This window comes from Drosophila guanche, unplaced genomic scaffold (assembly GCF_900245975.1).
Source record: "Drosophila guanche unplaced genomic scaffold, DGUA_6, whole genome shotgun sequence".
NCBI lineage: Eukaryota > Metazoa > Arthropoda > Insecta > Diptera > Drosophilidae > Drosophila > Drosophila guanche.
This window is the reverse complement of record NW_022995746.1, coordinates 110912-137731: the sequence shown is the minus strand read 5'-3', so window position 1 is coordinate 137731 and position 26820 is coordinate 110912. Positions and strand designations below refer to the sequence as shown.

Here is a 26820-nt window from a genome sequence, read left to right as displayed (position 1 = left end):
TGTAGAGTATTCAATTCTTAGTCCAATGTATGTTAATTTTACTTGAGCTTGAACATAACCTAAAGTTGGGATTTTCGGAGTTGTTTGCAATGTTAAACTGAGTAAAGAAGAAAATTGCAGAAGAAGATGCCAATTTGCATTCAATTTTAGTGGTAATACCTGTCACTGGCTTTGAGAACGATAAGGGTTATTTGTAGACCTTTTGAAGAACTTTTTTTTAACAGTTTGTCGATTAAATTGAACAATATCACTGAAAACATGAAACAAATAAAAAAAAAACTGTGAAGATATGGTAAATTCCTGCTCAATCGTACAATTTTAACGTTGAGACATTTCCAGTATCTCTGTACTGACGTGCAGTGCTATGTGTCCAACATTCAACAAATCAAAGAAAATAAGCTGATTCAATGATTCAAAGGAAGTCAATGTAAAATCCGGGCAAGGCTTTTTTAATATAATATGGCATTGCTTTACATATTCCCATAATTATACCCGGTACTCGAAGAGTAAATAGGGTATATTGTATTTGTGTGAATAACGGTTGTATGTAACGCACAGAAGGAAACTTTTCCGACCCCATGAAGTGTATATATTCTTGCTCAGCATCAATAGCCGAGTCGATAGAGCCATGTCTGTATGTCTGGTCTGTCCGTCTTTCCGTCTGTCCGTCTGTCCGTCCGTCCGTCTGTCCGTCTTGTTTGTCGGCTAGTTCTCAGAGACTAGGGGTCTAGGGACCAAGTCTATGGTCAAGCGTGTTGGTGTGAGAAGTTTTGTAGATGTAGATGACAGATGAAGAAAAAATTTAAAATTTGACAAAACACCGCTGAGGTGCAGATGCACCTATTGTCCCAATGACCAGTTTTGGTGGCTGTTTACGCCAAATTAGGAAAAAATTTAAAATTTGACAAAACACCGCTGAGGTGCAGATGCACCTATTGTCCCAATGACCAGTTTTGGTGGCTGTTTACGCCAAATTAGCGCAAAGGGCTTATGGCCGGGAGCAATTAGTATTTTGTGTAAGTAAAATGAATTTGTAGCATAAAGATATTGAATTGTTGCATTTACGACCTACTTACAGAAGTTTGTTGCTATAGAACATACATGTAATATGTGAATACGATAGAGAAAGAGGAAGAACATGCATTTAATAGGTTAATATCGAAATTGAAAAGAAGAAGAGATTAAATTGATTTGAATTCCGACTCGGTCGAACCAGCAGCACTTGGCTTTTTATTTCGAGATTTTGATTCCGAACTGGTTGCGAGGAGTTGCGGAAACAGTGGCCAAAAGCTAATTTTTAAAAGTTAAAACCAAGACTCGGTTTTTAACGCACTGTATTAGAAAAAGAGTGACCATGAAAGTTGCGTATAAGAAATTTTCATAGATGGCGCCACTTTCGAAAAATCTGCTGTGAAACCTAGCGGTCATTATTGCACAGAATGTGCCGGGAAAAAGTACCAATTTTATTGCCGTTTTAAATATCTCATAAATTGGAAAACACGATTAACTGATCCAATATTTTTGATGCATTTTTTTTAGTACGCTTTTTACTACGTGTTCTGTAATGTGAACGATATCTAGTGGTTGGCGATGTCTTATACATCTAGATGTAGTCCTGAGTGCCGGGTATAAAAGTTGAGACGCGTAAGAAGCGTCTCACACGTCCCTTCTCGTTTTTTTTTTGTGTGCGGTCGCTGCCTCTGCCTCTGCCGCGAGTCTGCAGTGTATGGGTCTTGGGAAGGCCGGGGAGCTAACGGAGCGTGTTGATGTCAGTAGTGTTGTTGATGTAGATGACAGATGAAGAAAATATTTAAAATTTGACGAATAACCGCTAAGGTGCAGATTTCGTTTTTTGTTTGAATCAATTTAAAAATAAAATAAAAATTCGATTTTACCCTGAAGAAAAGGCGGTGCCACGCCCATTTTTTCAACAAACCTTCCTTTTATTATTATAAACTCATATAAAAAACTAAATCAAAATATAATGTTTCGTTTGGAAGTTATTAATTAATGGCACAAAAAGTGGTCAAATGACCCATAGTTCACCTGAGCTGAGCAATAAAAGCAAATGCACAAAGCATACAACAAAGCGTACAGTACAATTACATCTAGAAGTACCATAGACCTCGACCATACAACCCTACTACACATTCAGAAATGACTCAACAATTAAAACCAACAGAGTTGCTATATTTGTATAGAGGGGAAGGACAACAATGATGTTGGGAAGAGGAGAGAGAATGAGAAGTGAAGGCACACCGTAATCATAATTATGTACTTCCCTTCACTCATAAAAGATCAAGAAGAAAAGAAAATGAGAAGTCGGATTGTTTGATATGCTGCAGTTGCAGTGTTGCATAGGACAACATACTTTATAGTTTCCAGTATTGGATAAGCCAACATATTTTGATTTATTTTTTGATTTGAATTGAAATATCTTTAGAAGAAAATGAATTATTTTGGTATGCTACCGCATTTGGATCCTTCTCTGTCTTCTTAAATAGCCTATCGAAATCGTAATGCCCTAATTTAGGGTATTACAAATCACGTAATTGTTCTCATGTGTGCAGGTGTTTGCATATGCCATTTTATTTTGCCATTCATTGTTCCAGCAAGAAAAAGAGGGGAAATGTTTTAAACCCAGGGACAAGCATTTAACTTGGTCAAAAAACGAGCATTACTTTTATTGTTGTTTGTGCAACTACTCGCACTCCCCCACAGCCATTTTTGTTGTTCTTTTCCTCCTTTCTACTCTTAATTGTTCTTTCTTCGTTCTTCAGCCGACCAAGCATAATTATCATCTAGAACTTCCATCATGATCGTCATCAAGCCAGTCCGAATTCAGTTTTAATTGTTGCTCCCTCATAATTCGTAACGATGCAAGGGGAAGTGGCGGTTGGGTGCTAGTAGGAAAGTGTCAGTAGCCCCAATATCAATGCATTGCAATGGAACCAATTTGGACTACTGTCTCCTTTGGGTGATGGTGAGGTGGTAAATAAGGTGAGGTGGGGAGAGAGAAATACTTTATTACAGCTGCATCAGACCAACTCTCTTCTCTAAACAGAAAACGAGACGCAGAACTACAGGTGCAGCAACGTTAGCAGCAAAATATGTACCGGCAGAACGAGGATTGTTTGCAATATATTGACTTTAACAAATATTCTTAAATTTTCGTTAAATTATGTGTATGTATGTACAAATGTAAACATGATGTCAATGGTGGCTCTGCGACTAATTCGCTTTTGATTCAACGCAGGATAGACATCAGCGGATGTTGAACAATGCAGCTACTTCTTAGTTTAAGAAGTACTTAAAAGCAATCCAAGGCTTGCAGAGTAGCAGCGTCACAGCCTCAGCAGCGTCTAAGATATGCTTTGACAGAGAGAGTGAGAGAGAGTCAGCAGAGGCAGAGCAGAGGCGCCAATGAACGAAAGCAGTTGAGACAGAGCGAGTAGAGTAGCACAAAGCAGAGAGCAGAGCACAGCCACGAAGCACCAAGCAGCAGAGGTCCAGACAAAACAACAACTGCAAAAGACACAGTAAACGTTTCTCTTTCTCTGCCGCCTCCTCCACTACCGCCTGCTGATGTGGTTGCGTCTGGGCAGAGGAGTCAGGCATCTCTCTCATTGTTTTTGTCTTTTGTGGTACCATGTTTTTGCGTGCAAGATATGTGACAATTAAAATGTTTTGGGCTTCATTTCTTAACCCTCTGCTGTTGTCTGTGGCTTTTTATTGCTGTTTGTTGTTTATTGTCCTGCTCACAATTCTGGGTTCCATTTAAATTAAGTAGCTGTAGCTGTAACTGTAACTGTATGAGGAGCAGAGCCAGACCCCAAAGGAAATGTTACTAATTTTGGAGTCTATTTAGAAAAATGAATGTCAGGCAGGCAGAACTTTTAAAGACTTGGTGTACAGTTTGCTAAAAAGTATGCTGTAGTTTGTGAAGGGGTTAAGAAAGTGAAATAATTATGAATGTCCTTGGAGTCCTTGTTGCAGTACCGGAAAATTCTAAAGAATTTTAAATATCAATTAGTTTGTGTTCTATTCGTAGTTCTCCTTCATTTCGTTGACACATTTCACATTCGGCTCTTCAGATTAGCTTCTCATTTGTGAGATATACACATTCTCACATACATATGTATGTACCTATTTACATATGTATGGAGGTGTAACTATGTATGTAGGTGTACCTATGTATATACTGTAAATACAGACATACATATGTACCTACATACAAATGTTCATAAACATATCATAGCTCTCACGTTTTTTTTAGCTACCTAACCGCTCTCTCTCTCTCTCTCTCACTCTCTCACCCGCTGTCATAAGCAAGTCAAGTGAGAAGCATCCTCTCATCTCTTCTCTTGACACATTTTTTACTGAGAGTTCTTTCTGCTGCTTCTGTGAAAACCGCATTGAAAAGCAAAAGTGAGCGGGATGGATGGCAAAAAGTAAATGCAAAAGCTCTTTTCTTACTGACACGCACTATGCGGAGAATGTGTATATATAAGGCTTATATATAATATTATATAAGGCTATAGTATAAGGCTATAAGAAATGAAAATTATACATGACTTTTTATACCCGGTACTCAAAGAGTAGACAGGGAGAAGGAGAACGCAGAAGGAAGCGTTTCTGACCCCACAAAGTACATATATACATACATTCTTGATCAGCATCAATCGCCGAGTCGATATAGCCATGGTTGTCTGTCCGTCCGTCTTGTTGAGCGGCTAGTTCTCAGAGACTATAATAGCTAGAGCCACTAAATTTTGCATTCAGATGGCTGTATGCTCATACTGTTACAAGTGTATTTAAAAATTTCGCACCGCCCCCTTCCGCCATGCAAAGGGCGACAATCTCTCACAGACACAATTTAGGAGATACAAGAAAATTAAGAACGCCATTCCGTAGGGAATGACCATATCTATCAGATCACCGAATAAGAGGCGAGGGGAGCTAAAATAGCGTGTTGGCGTTAGAAGTGATGAAGATGTAGATAACAGATGTAAAAAAAATGTAAAATGTCAAATGTAATATTCGAAAAAACGACTAAGGTACATATGTATGTCCTACTAAGTACCGGGTATAAAAGTTGTGACTCGTAAGAAGCGTCTCACACGTCACTTCTCGATTTTTTTTTTCTATTTTGTTGATGTGGCGCTGCTGTGTCCCACATAACAACTTCACAACAACTCTCACAACTTTTATACCCGGCACTCAGGAGTACATCTAGATGTAGAAGACATCGCCAACCACTAGATATCGTTCAGATTACATAACACGTAGTAAAAAGCTTACTTAATAAAATGCATCAAAAATATTGGATCAGTTAATGGTATTTTCCAATTTATGATATATTTAAAACAGCAATAAAATTTGTACTTTTTCCCGGCACATTCTGTGCAATAATGACCGCTAGGTTTCACAGCAGATTTTTCGAAAGTGGCGCCATCTATGAAAATTTCTTATACGCAACTTTCATGGTCACTCTTTTTCTAATACAGTGCGTTAAAAACCGAGTCTTGGTTTTAACTTTTAAAAATTAGCTTTTGGCCACTGTTTCCGCAACTGCTCGCAACCAGTTCGGAATCAAAATCTCAAAATAAAAAGCCAAGTGCTGCTGGTTCGACCGAGTCGGAATTCAAATCAATTTAATCTCTTCTTCTTTTCAATTTCGATATTCACCTATTAAATGTATGTTCTTCCTCTTTCTCTATCGTATTCACATATCACATGTATGTTCTATAGCAACAAGCTTGTGTCAGTATGTCGAAAATGCAACAATTCAATAGCTTAATGCTAAAAATTCATGTTAATTATACAAAATACTAATTGCTCCGGGCCATAATTTGGCTAATTGGCGTAAACAGCCACCAAAACTGGTCATTGGGACAATAGTGCATCTGCACCTCAGCGGTGTTTTGTCAAATTTTAAATAGGCAGGGGCCGAGTGAAGCAGAAGCAGAGTGTGAATGAGAGAATGTGAAAGGAACAACAAAATCTGCTGGACAGGGTGGGTTTAGCCACAGCAAATTAATTTCTTTATTCTGGCTATAATAATGATCCGATCGGATACCAATTTGCTGATATGATAGATATGGCCATTCCCTACGGAATAGCCTTTTTAGTTTTCTTTTATATTCAAAATTGTAGATTTGGTAGGATTTTGCCCTTTTGCGGGGGCGGAAGGGGGCGTGGCTCATTTTTGAAATACACTGGTTTCAGTGTGAGCATATAGCAGTCTGGATGCAAAATTTGGTGGCTCTAGCTCTTATGGTCTCTGAGAACGAGCCGACAAACAAGACGGACACACGGACAGACGGACAGACAGACATGGCTCTATCGACTCGTCTATTGATGCTGATCAAGAATATATATACTTTATGGGGTCGGAAACGCTTCCTTCTGTGCGTTACATACAACCGTTATTCGCACAAATACAATACTCTATTTACTCTTCGAGTACCGGGTATAAAAAACAGTAATCCTAATAAAATACTTTTCTTTTTACCAAAAAAAAAAAGCGAAACCTTTCCGAATGCATTTAGGCATGCATGTGTGTATGGTGCTAACCCAAATAGCGTTCATAAAGTGATAATTGACTAAGTCTTAAGCTCAAAGCTCTTACCAAAGCTCAAGCTAAAAAATGCAAAAAAAAATAAGCCAAAAAGTAAATGAATTAAGAGAGAGAGAGAAAGACAACAATTTAAATCTAGTCATCACACACACATAGACAGCGAGGTAGCGACACCAGTAAAAGCTGACAATTGCACAAAAGCTCATCAAAATCAGCAGAATGGCAAAAACAGCTGATTGGCTGTACTTCTCCCTCGTATCCCTATATCTCCCTCTCTTCACCTGCTCTTGTCTACTCTGCTCATTGGCCACTTAAAGACAAAAGCACAACCCGAGGCAATGGCAGTGAATGCCACTGTCCGTTTGTCCGCCAGTTGCCAATCGCCAGTGCAACGAAGCGGTAAATGCAACACTAAGTTCGGACATGACACGACAACAGAGACCAGACCAGGCCAAGCAGCACAGCAAGGTTGCACTTGCAGCTGCAACATGGGCACACTTTAGCCCAGGAGTCGATATCATTTCCGGCCAAATGCCTTTACAACATGGCAGTGGCAGTAGCAGTATGCCAAAGCACAGGGGGCCATGAATGGTCTGAGGTGAACATCAAGAGCAGACACAAAACGCGCAAAGACAGACAACCTACACACACAAACAACAAAACAGCAACAAAGTTTTGCTTTCCCTGCCATTGGCTTTCCGCCTCCTCTTTTCGACAAACATTTTCCTGACTTTTGCTCCGACTCTTAAGGGGGTTTCAGGCGACGTGGTGCTCTCTCCACACTGCACACTGTACTCTCTCTTGCTATTTCTCTTACCCCAAGCCAATGGTAACCAAAAATTGCATTCAAAAACATTTTCAAGTCAAAAACGCTGACAGACTGCATCGTCTGGGGTTGGTTGGGGGCTCAACTCGCTGACAGGCCGCCGTCTAGCCGAACAAAAAATAAACTTTTGAATACACTGAGAAAAAAAAGATATATGCAGATTTAAGAGGGAGCTAGAAACACGAAGAAATAAAATACACATGTAAATGTCCATAAGGAATTCCCCTATAAGAGCAGGAAGATTTCCACAAAAATAAGCATTTTTAATTTTAAATCCACTTAACTATCGTTAAAGTCGTTTTGCAATGCATCAATCGCTTATCCTCAAACCGAAGCCACAATAACACAGCTTCGCTGCAGCAGTCGTCATTCGAGTTTCTCGCTCGTTCGCTCTCTCTCTCAGTCACTTTACGCAGTCAGTCAATCAACGAGGCATTCGGTTACCCTGCTGCCTTTGCCAACACCAAACCCACTCCAAGAGAGGGGAGCGCCGGCCTGTCAAGTTGTCGTCTGGTGCCTGCGAAATTAGCGGCTGCCTGCAATTACGGGAGGGGAAATGCGATGCGAACACCGTTAGACAGGGCACTACTCCCTTTTCACAGGGCAAACTTTTGTCAGGCACTTGAATGCAGAGCACCACCCCTACCACCCAACTAGAATTTTTGGGCAATTCTTCGTAGACAATTGTTGTTGTTAGGCATTTCCATTGGCATCCATCAGACAACACCCCCCTTAAGAGTCCCACTCCGCACGACCAAAACTAGGCTAATTGGCCTCTGCCAGGGCATTGCCTGCATTTATAATTGAAAATCAATACGGTAGGGAGAGCGTGGCTGCACAGAGGAGGTCGCAGCAGACGGCTTTAGAATGCAGCTGCTGCTGTTGCACAGAATACTTCAATCGACATAACTTATTGCCTAATTTCGGGAGCCAAAAACTGTTTAAGTCGCCTTTTCCTTGAAAATTACTTTAACCTATAAAAAAATCAGAGCAAACTGTTTTAGGGGGCAGGATGGATAGAAGGTACATTGCTTTCAGCAATTTTGCAACACTTTGGCAACTCAAAGAATGTTTTTAATTAAATCAAAAAGCAAAACCCTCAGTCCCCCCCGCAGAAGCTTCTATCATCCAGCTCGTACCTCTGCCTTTCGGGCTTATCACACTCATCCCTACGTGTGTGCCTGTGAGAGCAAACTTCGTTGGCAAAAATTCATTAAAAATTTAATTTTCGCTCAACAAGTTTAAAAATAAAAGCAATAAAAGAAGTAACTAAAAATAAAATATAGGGTAAGTAAAATATTTACCACAGATGAGGTATTCGAAGGTGAGGTACCCTCGATCCGTTTGGAGTCCTATGTAAAAATTATATAGAACACCCTCTGTCAAGCCCAAATCCGCACTAAAATAATATACATTTGGTACTGTACCAGCACCAGGTCGGCACCGCGAGAAGAGGGTACTTGGAGCTAGAGCAGGAACGAGAAGTGGAACAGGGGACCAGGAAAAGACCTGACCCGAAATGGTAAAAGATAGTAAAGAATGCACTTTGCTAATAAGTTTCGGCGCTTTTCGAATATCAGATGACGACGCGAATAGATAAAGAGCGGGAGGAGGAAGGGACTGCGCGAACACATGATGCTGAGCGAAGGAGGAATATGGTGGGAACACTGCGTGTAATGGCAGGAGGGGTAGGAGAGAGAGCGAGTGCTGTAGAGTGGCAGTAGGTAGAGTGGAGAAGAGCGTGAATGTGGGCAGAAGAGCGACTCAGGAAATAGTAGGGGAGATCGCGAGTGGGACAAAAAAAAACCCCAAAAACGACAACGGTGTTGGTGTCGGGGGCACATAGGGGATTGCATCCACCACCGTCTTTACTTTGCTGCAAGTTTTTTCCATTTCTCTGACAATGTATACAAAGAGCCTGTGCCGCTACCCACCCAACCCACTCTTTCAGGTGAAGCCTGCCTGGCTACACAGCAGTGCCTGATGTTGTTGTTGTTAGTGTTGTTGGGTACGCAACGAGGCATGCACATGGTTTACATTAGGCTAAGTAGCACACCAACACACTCGCAAACACACAATACACACACCAAAAGCTCCCAGCGACAGGCGAACAAACTCACTTGGCGCCTACCTACTTAGAGCCCAGGGGCACGGAACGGTGGGACAAGAAGTAAACGAAAGTGGCCTCAAAATGGAAATTATAAAATTACAAACATATAAATAGAAAAAAATAGATTATATAAAATAGAATGTATGTAGAGGAACCACCACACATCCGAAACTTGTTCTCCATAGACAACGATTTGTATCAAAACGTATAAGAATAAGGCTTCAGCTGTTAATTTATTACAGATATTCCATTCATATATTTTGAAACCATCTCTGATTCGTTCATTCCCTAACTTAATTACCTAAATTTCCTATTGATATTCAAAATTGAACCTCCCCAGCCACTGTACCAGCGCTGCAGCATCGAAATGGGGGAGCAGTAGCAGCCTGCCCTACCACCCCAGCCAAGTGTTTGTGTTTTGGCATAAACGAGCGTTGATAAGCTAAAAGGCTAAAGGTTGCCACCACCACCACTACATGGGTCTCAAGGGTTAGAACAGAGCAGCAGCAGCATCACGAGTGGAAAATATTCCGCTTAGATAACTAAAAAAGTCGACGAAAATGTTTGCTCCGAATAAAAAGAAGCACAAAAAGTGCACAATAATGGAAAAACAAAAGTTGATAAGCGATCGACCAGTTATTGGCTCGCCCTCACTTAACATATTCGCCATGGAGGGTGGGGCCGGAAAATTACAGGGGGATTCGAGGGTAGGTATTGCCATTGTCTATATAAATGTATGTCCAACAGGGGCGAAATGCCGTAGCTCTTGGTTTAATGGTGTGAATTATATTAAGCGTCCTACGCCCCCACAAGAAGAAACAGCTGTGTGTCTATAGGATAGACTCTATACACATACGAGGTTGCTATGTCAACCTTACCCATAGGTCCTGTGTGTGCAGCCGATTTGTTTTTATCACAGCTCCCTGGAGGCATCAATTATGCGCTGATGTCAGAGCGGGGGAAGCTTTTTTACTTGTACTTTTTTTATTCCCCTTTCCTTGCTGGAAGCATTTAATGGGGGAGAACACAATTTGCAAAGGTGTAGGAGGATGAAGAACATGTATCTGGGGGTTGTTTAAAGTGGGAGAAAAAGTTTGTTAAACTGTTAAAAGAAAAGTGCACACGCACCATATCTTTTCTTTCACTCAGGGTTTGGGGTAGAATTTGGAGTCGGGGTCACTAAATATGTAACGAGAGAAGTTTACTGGAATGGTGGGTCTGTCGCCTGTCGTAGGAAGTAAAGTTTCTGTGACAAGGAAAAAAATGTATAGAAAGGTAATTGTTGATAGCGAACTGTTTTTTTATATATGTATGTATGTATGTATGTAGATCAGGGCTCGTCACACATACAATTAACGAGCCGTTTTTGCGTTTTTGTGTGAAGACGCACGCAAAACGGAACATTTCACTATATTGGTATTGGTACGAATCACTGTAATACACGTATACGTGAGCGGCAGCGCAGCAGCAGCGCCTTGTTCTATACCCTTTTGATAGGGCAGTGCCGAATCCCAACACTTACTTTAATATTTAATGAATATTTTAGCCAAAAGTGTGACCAAAATAAACACTCATCCCAATATGCAACCAGCCCTACAATATATGGCGGCTCTATATGCGCCACATAAAATTCCGAATTATAACCAAAAGTGTAATGTCAACAATTACCACACAGGAAAAAAAAACGAGAAGGGACGTGTGAGACGCTTTTTATATATATACTTTTATACCCGGCACTCAGGACTAAATCTAGATGTAGAAGACATCGCCAACCACTAGATATCGTTCACATTACAGAACACGTAGTAAAAGCCTACTAAATAATGTACATCAAACAAATTGGATCAGTTAATATTTTCCAATTTATGAGATATTTAAAACAGCAATAAAATTGGTACATTCTTGGAACGATAGGTTTCACAGCAAATTTTTCGAAAGTGGCGCCATCTATGAAAATTTCTTGTACGCAACTTTGATGGTCCAATGGTCTGCACATTCTGTGCAATAATGACCGATAGGTTTCACAGCAAATTTATCGCAAGTGGCGCCATCTAGCGTTGAAAACCGAGTCTTGGTTAAAAGCCGGAAGAGTCAACGTCAGGGGGAGGGCAGAGGCAGGGGCCGAGTGAAGCAGAAGCAGACTGTGAATGAGAGAATGTAAAAATAGCAACAAAAGCTACGGGACAGGGTGGGTTTATCCACTGGAAATTAATTTCTCCATTGTGGCTATAATAATGATCCGATCGGATCCCAATTTGGTGATCTGATAAATATGGCCATTTCATACGGAAGGGCGTTTTTAGTTTTCTTTTATCTTTAAAACTGTAGATTTGGGAGGTTTTCGCCCTTTTGCGGGGGCGTGGCTCATTTTTGAACTACACTGGTTTCAGTGTGAGCATATAGCAGTCTGGATGCAAAATTTGGTGGCTCTAGCTTTTATAGTCTCTGAGAACGAGCCGACAAACAAGACGGACACACGGACAGACGGACAGACAGACATGGCTCTATCGACTCGGCTATTGATGCTGATCAAGAATATATATACTTTATGGGGTCGGAAACGTTTCCTTCTGTGCGTTACATACAACCGTTATTCGCACTAATACAATATACCCTATTTACTCTTTGAGTACCGGGTATACAAATAAAAGCAACACCGTAAAAGGAAAGCTGCCATCACCGAAGATTTCGCGCATTTCGTAAAAAAAAATATATAAAAAAGGCAGAAAACCTTTTTTAATTCTGTTTTAAGCAAACAAATAAAATTATGCTAAAAGGGTGAGGGGATAAAAGACATAAACACGCCAAATTAAATATGCCGAGGGGTAAGAATAAACGTCTTTTGATACCCTGGAAGAAAGGATTTTCTGTATTAGCTTATGGCAAAATAAGAGTTTGAAGTCTCAGCGTCCATAAAGTATATACATACATATGTATATAGGCAAATCTGCCTGTCCGTCCGTCTTGTTAAGCGACTGGATCTCAGAGACTATAACAGCTAGAGCCACAAAATTTTGCACACACTCAATAAAAGTTGCGACTTTTGTATTGTATTTGCGGGGAATAACGGTTGTATGTAATTTTATCCTACGATTTATCAAAGTACCCAGCAAAACATTATACCCTAAGCAAGGTACAAAAATGACAGCAAAAGAAAAGCAAATTTTACGAAAAGAAAGCTGCCAAAGTCTGACGAACAGAGAGAATTTCATTCACAGTGCTGAGTTATGTCTGAGCATGGCAGACAATGATGCAGGTGGGGAGGGAAAGCAGACAACGAGGCAGGCAGGATAGGGAAGCAGCCACCACGATATGCTTCGAGGGTTTCGTTTTTTCACTGTGTTTAATGAGCTAAGCGGAAGGAAGTCACTCACTGCTTCGCGACGTCGAATTTGACGTTTGTAATATAAAATAAATATATAAAAAACGAGAAGGGACGTGTGAGGCGCTTCTTAGGCGTCACAACTTTTATACCCGGCACTCAGTACTACATCTGCACCTTAGCGGTGTTTTGTCAAATTTTAAATTTTTTCTTCAACTGTCATCTACATCTACAACACTTCTCACACCAACACGTGGAAGGGGCGGAAGGGGGCATGGCTCATTTTTGAAATACACTTGTAACAGTGTGAGCATACAGAAGTCTGGATGCAAAATTTGGTGGCTCTAGCTTTTATGGTCTCTGAGATCTAGGCGCTTAACAAAACGGACGGATGGACGGACAGACGAACGGACAGACAGACATGGCTCAATAGACTCGACTATTGATGCTGATCAAGAATATATATACTTTATGGGGTCCGAAACGTTTCCTTCTGTGTGTTACATACTTTGTGTAAAAATACAATATACCCTTTTTACTCTTCGAGTACCGGGTATAAAAACACCGAAACCAAAAAGGGAAAATTGTGAGGGGTCGGCCCCCTTTTTTTGTGTGTGGGTTGCTGACTGCAAAGAAAAGTTGAAAATTAACGCGCGTCTGTCACTTTTACTTTTCATTGCTGACTGGCTGGCGGCTTTCTTAGGATTTGTTCGTCATTTGCTGCTTGACGACTGACGAATGGGGAATGGAGTGGAGTTGGGCCAACTTCTTAAGAGGCTTATTAAGACTGAAAATAAAATGGCTAAAATGCTGCTTGATTTTGTTTGGAAAATTCTGAGGGTGAAAGGTAAGTACAGGAGTGGTGTGGCAACGGGGTCAACAATTTAAGATGCTTTGTTGGTCTATTCAGCACTCAAAATAAATGGCAAGAGTTGGGGCTTTGCTATCATTTTGTAAGGTTTATTTATCATAACATTTAGAATTAAGGATCCTTCAATACAAACAAAATTTACCAATATGATACACAGAAAAATGAAACTCTTAAGAACTAAGACTAAAGATTAATCAGTATAAAAATACTCCAAAATATCCGACAGTCAATTTTTAAATATACAATTACATAAACTCCAAGTGCTGGCCCACTTTCTGCGCCCAAAAGCCTTTGCTTTCGTCTTAATATTCTTCGAAATCCATAAAAACATTTTAAATGCAATCCTCCGTAAATATGGCAGCGCAAAATAATCTCTAATCCAATTCAAAATATGCTTTCGTTGGCTTTACTTAAATAATTTCTCGACCAAATTCAAAGCATCAGATCTACTTACAAGGCCATAAAATATTTAGCTAGAACCAAACCTAAAATCTCCTTTTATTGAGAGGATTTAGGAGCACAGTTCTCTACTCTAAAACAAAAAGTCAAACCCATACCTGAATGCAAGCCACAAGAGGCACTTCAGACGACTAAGCTCCAACAGGCTCGCTAACACTCTTACACCCGCTTTCTCTCCCGACTTGGTAAAACATTCACCTAAACATGTTAAATCACTAGAGGAAAGAGCAGGGTAGTGGCAGGTAATAAAACACCGTCGTTTAGATATTTGACTTAGATTTTCAATAAAGTACTGTCCCAATGTACGCAGGCAACTGCTAGACAGCCATCCAGGCACCCAAATCTTTTTGCATAAGCCAGAACAATCTAATTTTATGGCGAAAGCGCAGAGAGAGAAAGAGAGAGAGAGGGAGCTGACAAACCAGGGAAATGCGGGGCCAAATAAAATGCCTCAGTTGTAATGTAAGCCGGGACTTTAGCTCCTTCCCCTCCACTTCCACACCTCTCTGTCTGCCCATCGGCATCGCGTGTAATGCGCTCAATCAAAAGTCAAATGTCTAAAAATATTATGAAAAGCCTTTTTGCCTGTTAGCCCTGGCCCAGGCCGGAGACCGGACACCAGACCAGTCAGGACGTTGCCAGGACGCAGCTTTCGTGACTGGCCAATCCAAAGCATTCCCCAAGGGGTTGAATCAACTGCTGAAGCCATGCCCTGGGACTTATTGTGGGTACAGTGGGACTATTATCGTTGGAGAAAATATTGAAAATATTTTGAAAGGTTCTGGGAATGCTCGCTAAGCACCAAGAAAAACAATAAATTCAACTGAAATTGGGTGGATGCATAATGTAAAAATATTTAGAATGTTAATTAAATCTAGTTATCTATTTTTTTTGAATCGATCTACTATCTGTTCGTATGTTGGCTACCAAAGGAATCTTTCATATGAGACTCAAATGACATATGATATTAAAATATATTAAATTAAAAATATAAAATATAAAGGCTTCAAACACAGGAATCTATCTACATACATGTCTACTCTGTTGCTATTTTGGTTTCCGTTGACGTTTACCCATTCATTAATAAACTATCTAACGTTGCTGTTATTATCCCCATTGAATCCCACTGTGTTCAAGCCCATGGTTAGAATTTATTTATGCTGGTGCTGGACCTAGTTCTGTCTTCGATTTTGGTGTTTCTGTGTGTGTATCCTGGTGCCCGCCCTTTCGTGCTTATCGCTTTTGTTCCATATCATACCCTACCCTCTGCAGTTCACAGTTTCTGGCCCCTTCTATCATGTTCGTCAAAATTTGTTTCGATTTCTTTTCATTTATACACTTTCCTGAACTCCACTGCTTCACATAAGTCTGGGTTCGTGGTCCTACTCCTGTTCTCACTGTTGTCTATGGTCTGGAAATAGTCTTTACGTTATACGCTTTCCGCTTTCCTTCCTTCTGCCTTCTTCTCCGGCTTCTTTTTTTTGTATTCTATTATTGGCTCCACTAGGTTTTGGCTTTGCGTTTGTTTATGCTTCATTTTGATTTTTCTCAGCTGAAATCATATTTGTTGTTTATATTTTGGTGGGTCTAAACCTAGGTCTCTCCCTTCGTTTTAATAGTCCCGCCGTTGCTCGATCCTTCCTGGCTATATTCCGCTTTCCCTTTTTAGTTTATCCGTCTATCCTCTTTTTCCGACTCTACTTTGTTTGTTTTGTTAGTTGAGTCGTCGTCGACGTCGTCCGGTAAAGTTTATTTGTATTTTGGTTTATAAGGCTCTCGCTGGCCTCGCTCGCAGGCCCAACCCCACAGCTTGTTTTGTCCTTTTTCCAGTGTTCAAACCCATTGTCCCATTGCCCCTGGAAAATGACTCCTTTTTCCTCCACTTCCACTACCTTTTCCTTAACTCAGCAGAAGCAATAGAGAGGGCTCTCAATGCCTAGATTTATGTGTAGCCGCAATTTATTTAAATTTATGTGGCTTTTGTCAAATTGATTTCAACGCTAAAGTGGGTTGACAAGGTAAACTGTTGGGGCTCAAAGCAGTCTCAGTGCCATTTCTCGGCACTGCTTGATTAAGTTACCCGTGCTGAAAAAATAGCGGATAACGGTGGCTAGGTAATCAGTTGGGACAAGTAATTTGGGGATTAAGAGCTTAGGAAAACTCAAAGTCGATCTATTAACAGGGTAACAGTTCTTAGAAAAATTATAAAAATATTCGAATAAATTAAAAAGCAGTCAAAACACTTCTAATTAAATTTATGCTTCACCTCTAAGGGCACACCGCTTTACCATCATTAATTCCAAAATTCCACCCACTCCACAGTCCCTGCCAATTACTTCGATAACTTATCACCATCAGCCCATTGATATTGATGAAAAATGGAACAAAGGCCAGACCCTAAGCCCGTAGTCAAATAAATAGATTTTTATGACAGGCCTAAGGGCCCTGTCCTAATAAAGGCTCCAACTAGAGGCACGAAAGCAGAGCACCAACACACCAAAATTCTGAAAAAAAAGGTTTTCATATCAAAATGGCAATAAATAACAAACAATGCTGTCTGCAATTTTCCACTTTATGAAAGAAAAGCCATAAACACAAGGGGTTCAAGCCCGAAAAATTACCATGGATGTTCCTTTATTTTTTGTCGGAGTCCTGTGTTCATAAATGCAGAGGGAGCGAGGGGATAAGAGTTGGTTGCCGAAAATGACTGACTGTTGTAGCGGCGGCTTTGCCTTGAAGGATCATGGAGGTACACACAGCTGGAACTTGTACCATATTTGTGCCCCGCAATTAATTAATCTCCAAGGTAATAACGAACAACAACAGCCACGAGAGTCTCGTACCCGTACCCTCTATCCGACTTTGGAGTACCGAGGATAGCAATTGTTTGCGCTTCTGTTTTTATTGTTTTCGTACGTTTCTGATCCTGGCCTCTGGTGATGGTGCCTTTGCCAACAAGAAAAACATCGAGTTGTCTGCAGCTCGTTGTGGGGTACGAGTAGTGGTGTGTTGAGGCTGTACGGGTTACGGTTTACGCGCGTTATGTGTTTGGCAACTTGTGCATTGGCGCTGACGCGCCGTTTTAATTTATGAAAATGTTTTTGCGGAAATGAAAGAGGGGCTGGAATATGGCAAGGGTCTTAGGGAGAGGTATGGCATCACCACAGAGTGGGGCATAAATATTGTTGAGCTTTGTTTGACATTGGATGAAGATGGGATTAAGTGTGGTGAAGAGTGTGAGATATTTCCAGTGGTTATGCAACCATTTTTAAATATTTTTTTTAATGCAGATATAATATATTTGCCGTGTTCGCATTTTGTGGTTATACAAGTTATTCTATAAAAATTTCAACCAAATATTTTTCACCCCTTAAGTTTACCCATCTTCAAACAAAGGTATTCCTCCGTAAATTGCATACTAAAGAAAAAACCGAACCGCTACATAAATAAAAGCGAAAACAAATAATGCTTACAAAGTGTAAGAAACTACCAGCAGCAGTGGATTAAGAGAGAGAAGCTAAGCGGAGGAAGGTGCGGAGTCACAGAGCAAAGTTCATTTTCACACCAAAATCAATGAAACATCAGCACGCAGAAAAATACGCAGACGAGAAAGAGGAGCTGAGAGTCAGCAGCAGAGGAGAAGCAGCAGCACACGCAGAAGTAGAAGTACCGTACCCTTTTCAGCGTCACTTTTTACCAGCTCTTAAATGTTGCTTTTGCTCAATAGAGTAACCACACAGGTTCCCCTAATAATATATTTGATTGATTTCAGAGCACTAAGGAAAGTTTCAAAGTCCTAAAACTTAACAGCTGACGAAGCAGACGAAGAAGAGAAATAACCTAGCCCCACAGACTGCAGACTGGACACAGCTTGTGCCGGTCTAACAGCATTTGATTTAAAAAGTGGAAGTAGGAAAGAGAAGTAGTGTACGAGAGAGCGAGAGCACAGCTTTCCAGCTTTTGTTTTGCCATTGAGAAGCGCATTCGAAGACCGCAAACACAGTTACACAAACAACATGCCGACACTCACGCAAAAAGAGAGCGAGAGGCAGCCAGAACATAGCAGAGAGCAAGAACCAAAAAATTGTTTGTTAGTGGGAGAGCAGGAGGAAAGGGAACCAAAAACTAACCACAATTTTCGAGGCGCTTGCATGCGATAGAAATAGCATAAGGAAAGGAAGAAAGAAAATAACACATGAAAAGAGAGCTTGGGTTGGTTGTGTAGCATGGCAAGGCGACAAATTAAATACTCTCTTTTCCATTTGGGAATTTTAGAAGGAACATTTTGAAAACAATTTTCAGAAATATGATTCTCCATTTTCATAAAGGAAATGTAAGAGCACTTAAGTTATGTATACTTATTAAAATTTAAAAGTGACAATTTACATTTGCAGCAATAACCACATATTCTACAAGGATACGGAAATGGATTAAAGGGTATTTTTAAAGGATGGGGAAAAATATGGCTTGCTAAACGGCCAATTTTATTTATGCTTCCTACAAACCGACAACTGCCGATGCTTTCACTTTTCATTTCTTTCTATTTTTTTTTCGCTCACAACCAACCAACTGACCTTTTTTTATTGCTTTATATTTTATTTTATTTGGCATGCCCCAAGCGTTAATTTTTGTTTTTTTGCTGACCAGCAGAGGAACACCACAAAATGATATAAAAAAAAGCTAAAATCAACATTGGAAGCTTTTCATTCTGTAATTTTTTACACTCTCCCAGTGTGCGGGTTCCCAGTTTAGTTATTGATTTTGAGTGTTCATCGGATATACATATGTACAAATGTATGTACAAATTTGCTGTCCCAAAGGAAACAACTTTTCAGACGGAGGTTCTTTGGAGTGTGTGTGTGTGATTAATACATTTGGTCAGGCATTAAAAAAACAGAAAGAGTGGGAAAGAGCAAGAGGGCGAGCAACCAAACACAAACTGAACTCTGTTTTATTTGACTTAACCACTTCAGAGAGCCATGTGCCGTGTGCGCTAGCTACCCTTTCTCTTTTTTATATCCGGTACTCGAAGAGTAAATAGGGTATATTGTATTTGTGGGGAATAACGGTTGTATATAACGCACAGAAGGAAACGTTTCCGACCCCATAAAGTATATATATTCTTGATCAGCATCAATAGACGAGTCGATAGAGCCATGTCTGTCTGTCCGTCTGTCCGTCCGTCTGTCCATCCGTCCGTCTTGTTTGTCGGCTAGTTCTCAGAGACTATAAGAGCTAAAGCCACCAAATTTTGCATCCAGACTGCTATATGCTCACACTGAAACCAGTGTATTTCAAAAATTAACCTCCCAAACCTACAGTTTTGAAGATAAGAGAAAACTAAAAACGCCATTCCGTAGGGAATGGCCATATCTATCAGATCCGATTGGATCATTATTATAGCCACGTATAGCCAGGTTTTGTTGTTCTTTTTACATTCTCTCATTCACACTCTGCTTCTGCTTCACTCGGCCCCTGACTCTGCCCTGCCCCTGCCGATGACTCTTCCGACTTTTAATCCACCCCGTCACGAAACTTAGAGAGGCGCTGCCTCTGCCTCTGCCGCGAGTCTGCAGTGTGTGGGTCTAGGGAAGGGCGGCGAGCTAAAGGAGCGTGTTGGTGTGAGTAGTATTGTTGATGCAGATGACAGATGAAGAAAAAATGTAAAATTTGACAAATAACCGCTAAGGTGTAGATGTTGTACTGAGTGCCGGGTATAAAAGTTGTGACGCGTAAGAAGCGTCTCACACGTCCCTTCTCGTTTTTGTATTATTTTGTATTTGCCCTGACTTTAAGGACTCTTGAGTAATGATGGCTAGACCAAAAGTAAACCGAACCGGGGGGACTCCGCAATTTTGCGGCAGGCAACCCGAGAGAAAAGGAAAAGTGCTGACATGTTATTTGTGCAGTTAACGAGCTGAGTTATTTTCCAGGGGGAACAAACCGCACTTGAATACTCCGTGCAACAACACCAACCCAATTCCAAACCCCCAAAGAGCAGAGCGAAAATAAAAGCGGTCGAAGCACCGCCTGGTTATTTTCCAGCCCCCATTCACTTTCCAGTTTATGCTTAACAAATTTGTTTTGAAGCTGTGTTATTTGTTTATTCGATAGCCCCTCATTAAAATTGGAAATGTAATTTTTTGACCCCCAAACACTTGCTGAACTTACTTTAGTAAACAAAGTTCTAGCACACATTTTGTAAATTTTGTAAATCATATTTTAGGCATTTTGTGTTACATAATTTAGTGGCATCATTTGAGAGGCAATTAGTTGTAGGCGAATAATGGCTTTAACTGAATAATAAGTGAACAAGTGAATGATTTATGGAACTGCATAACATTTTTGGCACAAACATTAATAGTTGTTATTTTAAGTCAATAAATTAACATTTTAATAGGTTAATTTTTTGATAAGTTTTAACACATTCAAAATATTTTTATTACATGAAAAAGTAATTAAAAACATTTTACAAATTCATTTTCTCTTCTTTTTTAGAAAATAACATGTGTATAAAGTAGTTATAAAATAAATTCAACATTTACATATACAAAATTCCTTTGTATTCACTGAATTTGATTATTACCAAACACGAATATTTAACGACATTTTTTGAGTGATTCAGGCAATTGTCTGCCATGGCATAAAAAATTCTAAAACAAAACCGGAAAAATAATTGAACTATTTTAGTGCAACAGTCTTCCGCTTGACTCAATTTTTCATCTACTTTGTTCATTTAAAATTGACATTTTTGGCTTTATTTCCATTAATAGAGTGTATGTAGTGAAATTAAAATAACCAGTAATGGTAGTAGAAGTAGAATAAAAGTATAAATAATATAAATAATAAATAAATATAAATAACAGACAGCCAGGAGTTCAAGAAGCCAAAAGGCAACTGCGATTAATCTTGATATGGTAATTCCCAATTATTAACAGTTCTACCAAGTAACTCTTCACAAATATATTATACAAAAATAATCATCTAGTACCGCATACAAATTAAAAAAATATATATAACAGAAATCGGCTAAAACATTCAACATGAATTTCAAAAACTTTTACTTAATTTTCATTGTTTAATTGCATAAAGCTGCAAACAAATACATAGTTATATTCGCTCGCTCGTAATTTACAAATATTTTCGCATATATATTTACATACATATATTTTTTGTGTATTATTTATTGCAGGTTATTGCGCCCAAATCAATTTAAAATATTCCCAAATATTTTACTTATATAAAAGGAGTGCAAACGTGAAATTTAATACATTGAGATTTCCCTCTGCCCAAATGCACAATCTTCAACGAATATATTCCCAGATAGCAATTAAACAATTTGATGTATGCGCAAATATTTTCATGGAATCTTCCAGCTTTACCCTCGGAAACGCAGCCAACGGGTGGGGGGATTGAAAACATAGCTCATGCGTGTAATTTAAATGCAACTTTCAATTTTTATTTAAATAACAAATTTTCGACCAAAAACGGGCGAGCAACAATCAGAGAACAGATGCCGCTCGCTCGTTCCCACCCCAAAAATTTACCATATATATTTTTTCTTTCTAATATAATTTCCATAAAACAATAAAGGTATGCAGACAAAAATTTGTATATATGTATGTTTGAGTAGGAGTAGGACACACATGGGTATGGCTATGGCTTATACAGATGCAGTTTGCTTAGAACCCGGCTGAGAGTTCCAACTATGCAAATGGCAAACAAGGAACAGGGACACAACCACTGGCGACTTTCCACACCAGCTCTGGTGTGTTCTTAATTATACTCGTAGTGGGTACATACATATATATATATATATATATATATAGAGAGAGAGAGAGAGAGAGAGAGAGAGAGAGAGAGAGAGAGAGTAGACACAGAGAGATGAATGCATATGGTGCTGGTTTTTCTGGCAGTCTGATTTCGATTTCACAAGAACAAAACACAGCTATAAGGGGTTTATGTAGTGAGTGGAATGATGCGACTGGGGAGATACCCTCTAATGTAAGTCTTGTGGGAAGAATTCCATTTATTCTTCGCGGTGCAAGCGTTTGAGCAAGCTTTTGAGCTATCCTTAGCTATCGTAAGCAGTCTTGGATGAGATGTAGGTACCAATAAAAAACATGGCAAAAATATCCAGCTGTTTAATTTTCCAGTTAACATTATTTTGAATGATGCAGAAAATAAATTTAGCAAATATTGATGCAGTTAAAAAATATACAACATATTTTTATCTGCCTTCATCTGCCTGTCACACACATCTCAAAATACCCTCTTACACCCCTCGATTGCCACATAACCAAGGATAACCAGAAAGGGATACAGCCAGGATAGAAAGAAAAAAAGAGCAAATGTCGCGAGAAGTGGGCTGCTCTTTCAGTGGGTTATCCTTGACTGGCCCTGAGCCTGCAGCTAAATTAGCTTTTGCCTGGGTCACATGGATGCCAACAGCGCGCACACCGGATCGGCACCGGTTAGGCAGAAGGCTGGAGCAGGAAGTGCAAACAACAGCAAGAGCAAAATATAAAAGGCAGAAGACAAAAGGCAGAAGCAGAAGCAGCGGCAGCAGCAGCGGCAGCAGCAGCACCAGCGGCAGCAGCAGCACCAGCGGCGGCAGCAACAATTGAAATGAAACAAATGCAGAGTATGCTGTAAAGTGAAATGCAACTCTGGGTTTGGCTTATAAATAGACTCACATACACACTCGATGAGCAGAAGAGAGTGTGCAGGCAAAGCTGATGTGTAGGTGTGTTGTTGTTTTTCTAAAGCACAACCAGCCAACAGGCCAGCGCTGCATTCTTTTCAATTACTTTCTGCTTCTTGCTGCATATCCCATTGGGAGGAACATAGAATTTCAAAAAAGAAAGAAAACTGCACAGAAAAGATTAAAATTTGTGCCTGAGCCTTGGACAGCTATTGCATTTGTGGGATGAGTATGGGAAGGTGTTTAGAAGAGGAAATCAAAACAGGAGACAGAGATCACGTGTCCTTGTGACAGTGCTTGATCGAAGATTGCAGGAGGAAGGTTTCCAATACCCCAACCAATGCAGCAAAATTACAGTGTACCGATGTCGAAGCGAATAAGATTATTCCTTTGATCTTAAGAATTAATTCCTGTACATTCCATGTACATCTCCATCGAAGCTCACGTACCTCAACACAAGATACCCGAGTCTAATAACGGGTAAAATCTCACTGGAAAAGATATCAAAAGATAGCATTGAAAGAAAGCGTTGTCCTGAGCTTAAACAGGCCCCACCAGAAACCCCACCCTTAACTGCTAAGCTGCACAGAAAGAGAGAGACCGACAGAGTTTTGCTTTATTCCTTGCTTATATGTTTCGATTAGAGAGATTTGGTAATCAAAATAAATAGATAAACTCCTACATATATCCTACATACTTATATTTTTATGCCTATCGTTCATCTTGTTATTTCTACCAAACATCCAGGGTCCTGCCACATTCATGTATGCATTCGCTTCCTTTTTGCTCACGCCTTCCATTGTCACTTTACATACAATTCACAGCCAGATAAAAACTCCACAACCCTGCTTAAACATGCAGGGATATTTGCTTATGTGTCCGAAGCTCGTCTCAGTCCGTCCACACCGGTGCCCCACTCAGGGACACTTTCATAAATGAAAAAACCCCCACCCAGAGTTTTGTTTTCTATTTCTATTTGTTTAACGTGGGAGCGGTTTTGTTTTATTTTTCCTGTTAACTGTTTACTTTGTCGCGTATTAGAAAAGCCCCGAGTAATTTTTGCATTTCACTTTCACCAGATAAGTTCGCCTCTTGGTGAGGGGTTTGGGGACTTACGTAATTATTATATGCGCAGCACCCCTGGATGACGATTTATATTATATATCTGTGCCTCATCAGTTGCAAGCCACGGGTACTCCACCCCCTTGAGGCACACTAATTGCCACATTTTGGCCCCGCATGCAAATTGAACATCATTTTGGTATCCCTGCTGAAGCTAATTGCATTGCAACACGCGCTTTAAAGTCAATGAACGATTTGGTATTTGGCTTCCCGCAATTTGAGGCACAACACGCAAATGTCAAAGCTTTTTAAAATATCCATAAAATGTCGACTACAAAATGGGGCTGGGCTCCCAAAAATAGCAACAACAGCTGCGTAAATTGCCAAAACAATAAACATAAAATGTCATACACAGTGTGTTTTGAAAAATGTATGCAATGTTTTCCTTTCTTGGGGATTTTATCGATTTTTAAATGTGTTAACGTGGGTGGGTGGGTAGAGATGAGAACGTGAGTGGGTGGGTCGTGAGAGATCAAGAAACATTTTTTCCATTTTAAAGTACTTCTAAGTTTACTTAGAATTTTTCTTTAACTTCTAAAAGTATGCACTGCAAATCGAGTGGCTCATTGTGCTCGAAAGCCAGGTGTTCAATAAAAATTGTTTTGATTATGATGGCCAAACAAAATTAAATGATCAATATGAATTTTGGTAATATTATAGGGATAATAATTCTCTCTGCTTCCATATTTTCAAGAAAAATACTCTGTAAGCTAAATCCTTTAAAAGTTTTCCATCTCCAGCTTGCTTAAACTTTGCTTAGTTTTCATGTGGCACACAAATAACTTCAGGCAAATGTTAATAGCAAGAGCAGAAGAGTAGGTAGGAGTTGGTGTGCCATAGCTACCAGAAATGGCGCCTCCTGTAGTCGCCAAACTATTTGCATGTGTGAAGGAGTCAGAAGTTGGGCCCAAGAAATCCTTCTCATGGCCACAAATCAAGAGACAGAGCAACATGAAACAATATGTCAAATGATATTACACATTAAATTAGTTAAGACCTAAGCAGCATATGTATAATAAAGCTGCCTGTCGTAATCGTGTGTGTTTTAGAGTGGGTGTCAGTGTCAGTGTCTGAGAGTGTTCGTGTCAAGCATATGGGTTTTCCCACTTGCTCTTACTTAGCTTTTCCTTTTGACTGGCTCTCGGTTTGAGCACAATTTACCCAGCAGCAATTTGTCACGAAACATTTTCGTTTGCCCAAAAAGTACAAATGTTTATTATTTTGGTTTATTCGTTGGCTTTTTTGAGTTTTTGGTGAGGTTGCATGCTTCGCCTTCGAGGCGTTTCCAAGGTGCGTGTTCTCTAGGATGATTTTTGATGATTTCTTGACGTGTGTTCACACTGAAGCTAGCACAATAACATGACAACAGAGCGATTGAGCGAGAAGGTATTGAAGTGTGCCAAAAGTAAATTAAATTGTTCTACCCTGTTAAAGCTATCATTATTTATTTTTACTTAACTTTGGATGCTTTAAAACCACTCGAAATGGTAAATGCATTTTACCAGTTATACTCCATTGAGTAATTTATTTATAATGTGGCTTGCATTTCCTAAATTATACGGCTACTGGTTTAATTTAGCTAATGATTTAAATTTCTATTTTTAGCCATCATTTTTGTGCATGCAAACATGCGATGACGCGGAAAGTTGATGAACTAAACAAATGTGTTAAGAAAATTAAAAATGAAACACATATGAAAACAATGTGGTAAACAGTACAAATTTTTGTTAAAAACACAGTTTTTTTTGGTACAGTTGGCCCAAAACATAAATGCAATGCAATATTGTTTTAAAATTTATTAATGTGTACGAATTTTTGGTGTGAGAATCTGTTTATTGTGTGAGAGTCCGTGTGTGGGTCTGCGCACTCACCTATCCCTCAGGCAAATTTTGAACTCGTGCTGGGAATCATAATCGCTGTTAACGATGAAATTGTTCCTTTCCCTGTGTTCCCTATCACGTTCTCGCTCTCTTTCGCGCTCTCGCTCACGCTGATACTCCTGCATATTGGCCAGCTGTTTGTGGAACAGCTCCTGCTGCGATTGCAGCAACTCATGATGATCCTGTAGTGCCACCAGCTGTGACAACTGCTGCTGATATGGCGTTTGTTGCGGAGAGTTCGGGCGATGCCGCTGATACGGATGATGGTACGCCGCATGATGATTCAAATGATGATGATGCGGATGACGATTCTGTGCCATTGTCCTGCCGCCGCCAGCATGCTGCTGTTGCTGTGGATGATGGTTATTCTGTTGCTGTTGCTGAGGATTATGCACACTCGCTGAGCTCTTCAATTGTGTCAGCTTGTGGCAACTCGTGACCTCGGCGAGGCCAAACTCCAGCTCGGCCTGTGCCTGCTGCTCGTAAGCTTGCTGCGCCTGTTGCAGTCGCTCTCGCTCGTTGCGCGGCGAGTTGGCCAGCTGTTCGGCTGGCGGTTCAATCTCCACCGCCGAGTAATCGTAGTCTAGGTGATGATGATGATGGTGTAGGCTCTGTGCGGGTTTGCTGATATTCCCAACAGCAGCAGCACTGGGCGCGGTCACGGCTCCAGTTCCAGGCGTGGCTGTGGCTATTTTACCCGCCAGTGCATCCAAAGAACTTAGCATGATTTAAAGCAACCTTTAGGATTCGCTTTCGTTCTCGCTGTCTAGCTCTCGCTCCAGCTCGCGTTCTCGCTTTTACTCTCGCTCCAGCTCTCGCTCCAACTCTCGCTATTGCTCTCGCTATCGTTCCTTATGGTTGTTGTTTCTGCATATACAAACTGCTTGCAGCTCTGCTGTATGCCGGTGACGGGTTCAAAAATTCTCTTTTATCACTCTGCTTTCAG

General features: G+C 40.2%; 1 protein-coding gene across 1 annotated transcript in view; it reads right to left on the bottom strand.

Moving 5' to 3' along the window:
* The window catches only part of LOC117581678 (CUGBP Elav-like family member 2), a 95802-nt gene extending 69188 nt beyond the window's left edge, over positions 1-26614 (bottom strand). Inside the window, exon 1 of the mRNA XM_034269051.1 lies at positions 25866-26614. Coding sequence (XP_034124942.1) covers positions 25866-26599 — 734 coding nt within the window. The 5' untranslated portion in view covers positions 26600-26614. The remainder of the gene's footprint in view (positions 1-25865) is intronic.
* Positions 26615-26820: the final 206 nt, after the last annotated feature.